Source organism: Lolium rigidum, chromosome 6 (assembly GCF_022539505.1).
Source record: "Lolium rigidum isolate FL_2022 chromosome 6, APGP_CSIRO_Lrig_0.1, whole genome shotgun sequence".
NCBI classification, from domain to species: Eukaryota; Viridiplantae; Streptophyta; class Magnoliopsida; order Poales; family Poaceae; genus Lolium; species Lolium rigidum.
Window position 1 is genome coordinate 214,382,664 of NC_061513.1, and position 11,204 is coordinate 214,393,867.

Genomic DNA, 11,204 nt, shown 5'->3' on the forward strand with positions numbered 1-11,204 from the left:
CTGACTGAAATTCATGTTGAGGACACGATCATTCATATCAACTGAAGCATGTTTTTAAAACAGTGTACAACAATGTTTGCGCCGGGGGGCGGGGGGGGGACCTTTGGGTGCTGTGCCGGTTGCGACGGGGTGTCAAGCACACATGGGTGAAACGAACCGTTGACCTCTCCCTCGTGTGCATTTTTGTTGACATAGAAGTGACCAAAAAAAATGGATCATTGCCTATGTTTACCCATATATAGCAATCCAACACCAAAGTATGGGCCATCATACTAGTATTTTCTTTTTTGGGTCCCAGGCTATTTATGTGTAAGCTCTTGAGCTGTTTTATTTTTGTCCCCAATAGAAAAAAAGAAGAAGTTCCTGGGTATTAGGACATGTAATGCATGGGTATAAGCTCTTTTTTTTTTTTTTTTTTTTTTTAACCGATGGGTGAACTCTCGGAGTTGCTTCCACGTGAAGGAAAGAAACCGTGTCGAGTTGAGTTGGGAATTTGCCAAAAAAAAAAAAAAAAAAGAGTTGGGAAGTTACGAACGGAAGCACCACAGAAAATTCCGGGAAAAACAAGACAACAGTTGACGACCTCGTCGCCTACCTCGCCACCGATTCCCCCAAACTCCACCTCCGATCCTGCCGTCGACGCTACCAAATTCAGCAAATTCGATATCGAAACACTAATCCCAGTCAACCCACCAAGCCGCCCAAGAAGTAGTTCGGTCCGCCGACAAGCAATTCGGAGATGAAGAAGATCTTCGGCGCCAAGAAGAGCCAGGACCCGCCGCCGTCCATCCAGGACGCCACCGACCGGGTACGCACGCATCTCTCTCTCTCTCTCTCTCTCTCTCTCTCTCTCCCTATCTCCCCCCCTCCTTCCCTCGGTTCCTCATCTAATCCATGGCTGATGGCTGGCTGGTTGCGTGGGCAGATATACAAGCGGGGCGACACGGTGGACGAGAAGATCAAGAAGCTCGACGCGGAGCTGGCGCGGTACAAGGAGCAGATCAAGAAGACGCGCCCCGGCCCCGCGCAGGAGGCCGTCAAGGCGCGCGCCATGAGGGTCCTCAAGCAGCGAAAGATGTAACCAACATCGCTCCTCTTGATTTCTCTTGTTTCCTTTTTAGCAGTAGGATTAGAATATAACCGTCTCGATTTATAGATTAGCACCCCCATCTCGCCAACTATATTAGTATATATAAGCATTATTAGCTACCGAACCCACCTAATGGGGAATATGTTTCTACTTGCATGTTTGGTCATTACCTGATCCTGGCGCATCCTAGATGGAAAGCTGCATTTACCAAACACTCCTACTAGGATTTTTGTTACATAATAACAAGTACTTGGTAACACACCTGAATTTTTTTGGAACTAAAAAAAGAATTATGAAACGGAGGGAGTATATCCTAAACTAGTTAGCTAGATCAATCTTCGGACATGCCACCCTCACTTATCTTACTTCCTTATGGAACAAATGTAGTCGCCTCTCAGTATCGTCCTTCTGCTCCATGCCAACGGACTCCATAAGTTATCATCTTCACTGTCAAAGGAGTCCCCAGAATGCCCTGTTATACAAGCTGCAGGGGTAGTTGTGGGTAGTCTTCAAACTACCTGTGTTTGCTCTCCTCCTCTTAATCTCTTGTTTTCTTTGCAACACTAGAACTAGGACACTAGCACCTTCCAAACTACTACTAATAAACATCGGCTGATGAACCAGTGGGGATTTGGTACCCTGACCTCCCAACTTCGTTGGGTCCTCCGTGAATGCTGCTGGCATGCATATAGTACAGATCTCCTTCTGATGGGAATCTGCATTTACCAAGCAATTTTTTGGTTTTTTTGGACCCTGAAATTGTTATCTAAAGCAAATTTAGGGCATCTCACAGTATATCATGAAAGCTATATGCCTAGTTGTGGATATTTTGCACTGTTATGTTGGCTTTTGGCTTTGGGACAACTAATTAGACATTAATAATGGAACAACAATGCAAAAGCTTGTGAGCTAAGAACATATAATTACCCAAACCTGATCCCTTGTGGATGTCGATGGGTAGTACCTCAATGTTTATATGTTATCATCTAAAAGGTTGTTACTATCTGAAAAATGGCTGAATCCTGAATCTAGTTAGCCTTCCTCTTTACGCCTTCAGAATTTTCCTACTTTATTATAGGCTATTTTTTATAGGGTCAAAATATCTTATCAGGTAAAGGTCGTGCTCTTATCTTCTTAGGTTACTTGATACATAATCTAGGATTAACTGATTTGGAAGGCCAGCAAGTTTGTTACTAGCATGGAAGCTAATGTAGTAATGTAGGCAGGACAAAAGAGGAATGCTGTTGTTCCTCCATGCTCTGGGGCTTAGCTATTTAATGGAGCTGATTATCCTGTAGCATTTAATCATTCTTTTTTGCGGCACTAGTCTATTAGTAAATCCAGTGCTCCTACCTTTATACTCCACACGCTTTCCCTACAGGTATGAAGGACAGCGTGACATGCTGTACAACCAGACGTATAACCTCGACCAAGTTGCTTTCGCATCAGAGGGGATTAAAGATGCTCAACAGACTGTATGCTATCTTGGTTTCCCTAACAAGCTGTTGATAGTTTATGTTTCTGGCTCCCAGATTTATGTTGAAGTTCTTTTTGTTTAACAGATGACTGCAATGAAGGCTGCCAATAAAGAGCTTAAAGGGATGATGAAAACTGTGAAGATCGAAGATATAGATGTACGCAGCATCCTGTTGTTTACCAGATTCTCTGTGTTCCCAAGATATTTCGCTTATATATTTATTCTAGTATGATTGCTTAGTTTTCTTGTTTAATTTTGTTTCACTAGAGCATGCAAGACGAGATGATGGATCTTATGGATGTGAGCAATGAAATACAAGAAACTCTCGGTAGAAGCTACAATGTCCCAGATGACATTGACGAGGAAGAACTTATGGGAGGTAAGGCTCTTTGGTCGTTGGTTATTCTTAGATAATCCTAACGCCAGGTATTCTCACAGCCGCATGCCTTAGAGTTACTGAGACGCCTAATGTTTCATTTTTTCTGTTGAAAAATGCAGAGCTTGATGCTTTGGAAGCTGACATGGACTTCGAATCGAGTTCGGTTCCATCTTACCTTCAACCGGACAAGGAGTCAGATCTAGATTCTGAGCTCAACTTACCTGCTGCGCCAAGCGGTCATGCAGCAGCCCCGAACCGGCAGCAGGTATGCCACTTGCAAGAATGTCCCTAATTCACAGATTGTGATACTGGTATCCTTAGGAGGAAATCAATCGGTAGAAGAAATACATAGAAGGAGAACGTGCAAACCTGGGGACAAATCAACGGGTTAATGCCATTTCCCATCCAATCCACAGTTCTTGAAGCTGTGAATGGTTTTCTTTATATTGTCACATGCACACGATCTGATGGACAGTTTAGATACTCGAGATCCTTATAATGTATGAACTAGCTTTACATTGAACTAGCTTGATAGATTATTTATATTGAACTAGCTTTCTAAAAAGACTTATATTTCGGAACGGAGGAAAAACTTTTTAGCTCTTAAGTCGTGTATTTCTGGCACACTGTCATGATACATACCTATGTTGGTGTGAAAAATTGAGCGTACCCTAGCTTGATCTTAGTAGCAGAAGAAACACAGAGAACGGGAACCTGCAGACCTTTTTCATGCGAAACATGTTTCATATAGGACGCGTGATGGATTTGATCCTGTGATTTGGAAACAATTGCCTTCATCGACCATCTCTGACCTATTAATTTGTTACATAATACTTGTTAACCATCTGACACCACACCTAGCTACTTAAATTGGCTCGATTCCAGGTGCCCTGATTGTCTGTCTACACTTGTAACCAGTGGAGTAATTTGCTGCTTGTTTTTCTCTGTTGGCGCAGGAGGATGAACTGGGGTTGCCTACGGTGCCGCATGCATCAATCCGTACCTGAAACTAAAGAATGATGGTGTAGGTTTGATTCTCGATGTAAATGATTGACTCTGCTCTTCATTGTATCTTTTTTTTCTCTCTCGTATACCACTACCATTTGTTTGTTAAACGATGGAATATATTTCCTCTGCATTGTCTGGTCGTGGCTTTTAGAAAGAGGACTGTAAATCCCATCCTGGTTTCATGTCTTGTTTTGGAGTAATGCATGAATGATAAAGGGAGCTGTAGTCTATTATTATTTTTAGTTCAGTTGAAATATGATTATGACGAATCTTGAGATGAATTTGCGTGGAGACATTCGACCCCTGTAGTATATCTACTCATAGGAGTAGATAAATTATCATGGGACATTGCTGCTAACTATTCTGTTTCCTCTCACTCTGTTAAGGTTATGTTTCTCTGTCACCTTGATACTTGTTTGCTGGCACCCGATGCTTTTCATCTCGTCTCATCGTTAATCAACTGGTCTGTATTTTGTTTCATTTCAGTTGTGAGTCCACACTTGACATTTAGTAAGTTACAATGGGAGTAGCTAGATAGAAACATCATGTTTGTAGCAATAAATAGACGAGAGATAGATGCAGGCATGGAACATCATTGTAAGCAGAAGCGGGCAGTCTATTTCCTCGTCTTACCACTGTACTCCTGCTCGTCTCCTTGCCATTGACATGCTGCAACCTGGCCAGCAAATCTCTACGTACTGGTCCAAAGCGTGTGAACCTCAGCTCAGCTTCTTCTTCTCACCTGCCGTCACTTCACTTCACTTGTTCTGGACTATTACTGCATGATGCTAAATTAACACCTCTCCGTACACATCCATGCTGCAAACGAACACTTCAAACCACAAACACTCTGGATTTTCTTTCTCAAACACCAGATGAATCAATGGGTTAGAGTGTGATTAATGTGCAGACTAATCTATTAGTGGCCAGCCACAAGAGCATACCGATGGATGCATTATTTTAGCCCATGCTCCTGCTGCCCTCGCACCTACATTTGTATCACATTCACACATCTGCTGCTGCTGTCATCCTGTTTTTTTTTTTTTTTTTGAACGAAATACATTTTGGCTGGCTCCAACTCTCGACACATAATAGTATATTGGATCAATGGCACAAATGGCTCCATACGTTCTTGGCCTGAGTAAGCCCTCTGGCTCCTTAGCATCACCAAGTGAAGCAGCGGCTTTCTATATCCGCTGCACAAGCTCATGTGGGGGCATCTCTGCCATTTTTACCACCTTGTGGGAACAATCATCTAGCCAGTCAGGTACTTCCATTGGCACACAAGCTAGCAAATGTTCTTGAGGGATCCATGCTTAATTTCTTTCAGGATATGATGATGTCTATCATAACTACTACTCGTACTATTTCTCTGCTATTTAAAAATCATTATCAGGTCTTGTTTAATTATTTACCTGTGGAGCAGCTGGGTAGTACATGCCGCCAACGTCCAGTAAGGATGATCCAATATACTACCCAGCTATAAATATGATTTTGTATGATACACATATATGTTACTTCCCGCAGTAAAGGTAATAACATAGATTAATAACATGTACATGTTACTACTCACTATGACTAGCCTTAGATACAATAAGTAGTCAAGTAGTAATGAAGTGGAAACATAATTCCAACCAAATTGAGGCCTACTAGAATCAGGCTCTGCAGCATCTTAATCTTCTCACTGATCCTCTCCCTCCATCAGTTAAGATTATTATTTAGGTGAACAAGTACTACAATTAAGCTTATGCCACCACTCATTCTTATTCTTACGAATCCTTTTCATACGAACCAGGCTCTGCAGCATCTTCATACGAATCCTCTTTCTTAACATTCAGCAGATTAGACGAGAGAACACACAAACAAGCACACACACTCACATACCCCCTCAACGTTGTGGCTGCCCGTGGCCTGGCCCCTCCGAGCCTTCACATGAACGTACCTAGCCGCTGCTGCCAACTCCTCATTGGCATCAGCTACACCATGGCTCCTGCTTGCCCGCTTCCCCTTCACACCAGTCACACTGGCATTGCTGCGCCTCTTGTTCTTTCTACTAAGCATCATCTTGCCATCACTTCCATCTTAGATGGTAAAATCAGAGCACCAATAAGGATACAAATGCAGTAGATTACAAACATCCATTAACAGCCAACCAATAGGATGCATGGGCCCAGCGTGCAATGGACACTTGTGAACAGGATTCGTATGCTTCCATTGGGGAAATGTCACTAGCACACAAAATGTGTATTGTACTTTCATTTCAGAACTTGGATGGTTTCCGCTTGGGTGTAAAAGTTCTTATTCCAGATAATTAAGGTGCAACAGAGCCTTACGTAACCCAGAATCGACAAAAAATAACCTTACAGAAAAAAGGAGATGGCAGATTTGTTCTCGTTCCCATAATCGATCAATATTGGGAGTAGCTTGAACATTTCTTTCCAGTGTGAAAACTTGCCAAAAAAGTGCACCGAAGAATGTGATTACAATCTCTCCGATCTTGTACGTCCCTGTAGCCGCCGCCTCTTGAGAAAAGCCCTAGCCGCCCCTACTCAGCCTCCTCCATAGATCGGTTCCCCCTCCTCCGGCCGGCTTCGCCGGCGTCGGGAGGAGTGGGGAACCCGATCTATGAGTGGAGGTTTCAATAAAAGTAGTCTTTTCAGTAGTCTATGTTAGGTTTTTGGTCGCCGTTTTCTTGTTGGTTTTCCCGCAATGGAGATGGCATCGTCTGCAATAAGTGATCTTCGGCCTTTCGTTCGACGACGAGATCTCCTTCCCGACGTCAATGGTGGTGCTGAAAGATTACAATTATCTAGGTATGGGTTTTCAGATCTTACTTCGCCAGATCGATCTTGGATCTTTTCTCATGGTTGCCGCGAGGAGTATTATCCTCGCAGTTCTTGTCCCGGTTGCTACGTCCTCGACAATGTTGATTCGTATTCTCGGCTCTCCATCAACGTCGACAAGGCAGATCGGTTTTTATTCCCTGACATACTGGTGTTGGTACTCTTGCCGATGTTGATTGACTACTTTAATGGTTGCGCGCGTGCACGCAGCCTTGGCATTGCGGCTCAAATTAAAATTATGGGAGAACCTTCGTTGGTATTTACAGGTCTATGGTTTGTTATCTATCTTTGGCTGCATTCAGAAAAGTACAAGATTATGTCTTGGAAGAAGAAAGAGTTTGAAGACCTCGAAGATTTGCTAGTATCTTTTAGACTTTATTTTGTAATCGCTGGAGACAGCTCGTGTATCTCTACCATGTACTATTTGTTATTATGAATATATGTGGTATTGATTGTCAAAAAAAAAAAAACAATCTCTCCGATCTTCTCGTGAAAACCAGACGGTGAAGGCTTGACGAATATCTATCGACGGTGAATCTCAACATTTTCATGAGGGACGAAGCGGGGTGTGGAAGTTCCCGGTGACTCGGACAACCAAAATGTGGTCGAAGAGGTCAGACCCATATAGCAAAGAAGAGAATGAGAAGGGGTCGCCATAGCAAAATGGCTGCATAGTCAAAGTGTCAAACTTGTTCCTTTACATTGCTTAGCTGCTGGCGTGGTTTACTTTCTTTTTAGATGAAAAGGGATCTCTCCCCAGCTCCATTCATTGAAAGAAGCCTAGAAACCGAGTTCAGTGTTTTGACAGGAAACGGAAAAGAAAGAACCTAAAACATCTGGAGAGCTCAGTCTCGAAACAGACAGAGGGAACAAAACAGAGGGAACAGACGACTATCAGCTTACGCTGTAGCTGCTGGCTCGGTTTTCTACCTCATCTGTTTAGTTTTAAGCTCAACCATTTGAATCAGTGGAAGTTTGTGACTAGTCAAATGCTCGTGGCTCGTCTAGCTTGCTGATCAAGTTCATCCGATGCAGCTTAATTATTAACTCGACCATCGTCGATAATGTAATTTAACTTCAAGTTTCTTGCAGCATAAGCTGATAGTGATGATCGTCCGTTCGATTAATTGATGTATGTGATGTATGTACAGTATAAATATGGCAATAGACATCAACACAGAACAGAGCAAAACAAACAAATTGGACACAAGAAATGGACAACAGTAAGAGCGGCAGCGAGCGGAGGCATTTCATCCTGGTGCACGGGCTCGGCCACGGCGCGTGGTGCTGGTACAAGGTGGTCGTGGCACTCGAGGCCGCGGGGCACCGCGTCACCGCGGTTGACCTCGCCGCGTCCGGCGCGCACCCGGCGCGCATCGACGAGGTGCACTCGTTCGACGACTACTCCCGGCCTCTGCTCGACGCGGTGGCCGCGGCGCCCGACGGTGGCGAGAGGCTGGTTCTGGTCGGACACAGCCACGGCGGGCTCAGCCTCGCGCTTGCCATGGAGAGGTTCCCCCGCAAGGTCGCCGCCGCTGTGTTCGTGGCCGCCGCGATGCCGTGCGTCGGCAATCACATGGGCGTCACTACCGAGAAGGTGAATTCTAATTCTCCGCTGACTCAAACTTTCACTCTACGTACAAGAAATAAAGTACACCATTTTCTCAAAAACATCAAGTTGATGAGCTGAGATGCCTATAAAGTTGAAAAAACCTAAACTTCTGGGAGTGGTGTTTTGGAACATGGGAGCATATGCTCCCTATATTTTGAAATACATCTTACATATATTTTAAAGTTCAAAAAAATTGAAACAAAAAATCCGCACGTACATGTTCACGTGCTACGCGCTCACAAAGTCGTTTCATAAAAAATGAACTTATCATGTGACGTGTGTAAAAAAGACAAAATTCAGTGCTGAAAACAATGCTTTTCACACGATAAGTTTTCTCTTTTTTACATAGGCCACAAAAAATATTATTTTTTCGTGAAACTTGACACATACACATATATTATGGAGATGTACATGTAGAATTTTTTTTCAAAATTTTTCCACACTTCGAAATATGTTTTGTTGGTAGAGGGAGCATACGCACCCGGGAGCCGAATTGAATTTCCGTAAACTTCTTTAATTGTCAATCTCAAACTTTAGTTCCTCAGCGTTCTACTTTCTAGCTCTTTGCGCCGAACTTAAGAATTGGTCTCTTGCCCTCGTATTTTCATCACACCAAGCCGCACGGTCATGCAAATAAGAATCATAAGTTATCAAGGAAAGAAAATTAAAATATTTACAAAGATTTGGAATAATAAGGAGATTAATTCTTCTACTCCTTTCATCCTATCAAATTTGTCTCAACTTTGTCCAAATTTGAGTGTATCGGTTTAGATACATCCAAATCTAGACAAAGTTGAGGTAAGTTTAATGGAACGGAGGGAGTAGTAAACAGTAATGAACCATAGATTTATTTTAAAAAAATCAGGGAAATCAAGAAACACAAAATAGTAAGGGAGGAGAAAATTTGAAGGCATTACTTAAAAGCAAAAACATGAATGTTAAAAAAATCTATTTAAAAAAATTAAGAAAAATGGTAGAAATAAAAAGGATTTGAACTTCATTGACATCCATGAATCTCTAGCTTCTATATGAGTTTGCAAAAAATCTATACTATTTTTTCTTTTTCCAAACATTAGTCGAATGCAAATAAAGTTCCATTTAAAACGAATATTGTTTTAGCTGGGTTGCTACATGTATGAAATTGTTTTAATAGAGCAATGAACAAATCTAGATGGTTTTGACATTTGAGGAGCTACGAATTTTTCATATGTAACATCCAGAAACAAAACTTCTTCTATTCTATATTGTTCAAGTTTAAAAAATACAATAATGTTTTGAACATTCATACAGTTTTCAAGATGTAACTTTAACAACTAATTCATGGTATATTATTTGTATAACAGTTTACACCATTGTGAATATACATTTCGTGATAAATCTATACATATGATGATTATCAATCATCTATTATTAATACTTAAACAACTACTCTAGTTAATAAAAATATAATTGTTTCACTGAAGGTATACGGAATTTGTTTTGTGAACTAGAAGAGTAAGACACGAAAGAGTGGCCTATATTACTCCGTTAATGCTATACTTTTGTACCTTGTAATTTATGTGACCAGTTCATGAGAAGAAGAACATCACTAGAAGAACTACTCATGGACTGCGAAATGATGGCCATCAAGAACAACCAGGGTACTGGGGTTGCAATCCTAGTGGGTCCAGAGTTCTTAGCATGCAAATATTACCAGCGAAGTCCAGCTGAGGTACATATCACAACTTAGCATCCTCTTCATCCCCCATAATGAACTTAGAGAGGCTAGGGCATCTCAGCCATCTGTTTGGATGGATCATCCTCCAGATTTCATTCGTACTCTTTTGCTAGACGATGTAACCTCGGTTTGCAATAAATAAAGTGTGTTTGAGTTGTAAAAAAAACGTATCTCATAAATTTGGTTCTCCAAGAATATCAATTAACAATCCACCTTACCCATTTCAGTACAATTTAGCCATGCATAGTCTCATCACGTCATCTAGTTCAAATTTTTCTTGTAGGATTTGGCCCTAGCGAAAATGTTGGTTAGGCCTGGAAATCAGTTCTTAGAAGATCCAGTGATGAAGGATGTCGACCTTCTCACTACCGACAACTATGGGTCGGTGAAGAAGGTGTATGTGGTAGCCAAGGCCGACGTCTCTAGCACCGAGGAGATGCAGCGCTGGATGGTAGCATTGAGCCCAGGTGTGGAGGTCGAGGAGATCATCGGAGCTGACCATGCCGCCATGAGCTCCAAGCCAAGAGAGTTGTGCGATGTTCTAGTCAAGATAGCCAACAACTTAAATACATATTACTAAATTTGAACAAATATTGCGCATGTAAGCTAATATTCATGTATCATATAGATAGCCATATTGGCGGATTCATTTATCCTCGATGATCCATATTATTCTATTATCTACCGTGAGAAATGCTTTGAGATTTATGTTCATGATGAACCTATCCATAATAGGTTGTATCGGTCCACTTTTATGCATGCTAATCATTGGAATAAATTACCAATTGAAATTCTAGTCCATAATATGGACATATGGTAAGAATATGTGATATTAGTCCTCCAGCTACTTTCAAAGAGCGCATAGGCTGTCCACTAGGCAATAACAATTTTAGAAGCTGAGAAGGATTTTCAAGTTAAATATTTTTATGATGTGGATGGCGATAACTTCTTTTAAGGATAGATTTAAAGAACTTGTGGTGTTTAAAGATGTCTTTGATTTTTTATTGAGCTCACACACCATGAAATCCTTACGTGATAGTCAACTTGAAGAGGGTTGCAAAAACTTTCTCTCTTGAAG

General features: G+C 41.7%; 2 protein-coding genes across 2 annotated transcripts; both read left to right on the forward strand.

The window, feature by feature from the left end:
• The first annotated feature begins 505 nt into the window (after positions 1-505).
• LOC124663526 (vacuolar protein sorting-associated protein 60.1-like) lies at positions 506-4,235 on the forward strand. Its single transcript, XM_047201218.1, has 7 exons — positions 506-808; positions 926-1,077; positions 2,472-2,565; positions 2,653-2,724; positions 2,835-2,946; positions 3,066-3,211; positions 3,903-4,235. The coding sequence occupies exons 1-7, from the start codon at positions 740-742 to the stop codon at positions 3,951-3,953; spliced, it is 696 nt and encodes a 231-aa protein (XP_047057174.1). The 5' UTR covers positions 506-739; the 3' UTR covers positions 3,954-4,235.
• Positions 4,236-8,010: 3,775 nt separating this feature from the next.
• LOC124663525 (esterase PIR7B-like) lies at positions 8,011-10,720 on the forward strand. Its single transcript, XM_047201216.1, has 3 exons — positions 8,011-8,394; positions 9,977-10,120; positions 10,410-10,720. The coding sequence occupies exons 1-3, from the start codon at positions 8,011-8,013 to the stop codon at positions 10,704-10,706; spliced, it is 825 nt and encodes a 274-aa protein (XP_047057172.1). The 3' UTR covers positions 10,707-10,720.
• The last annotated feature ends 484 nt before the right edge of the window (positions 10,721-11,204 follow it).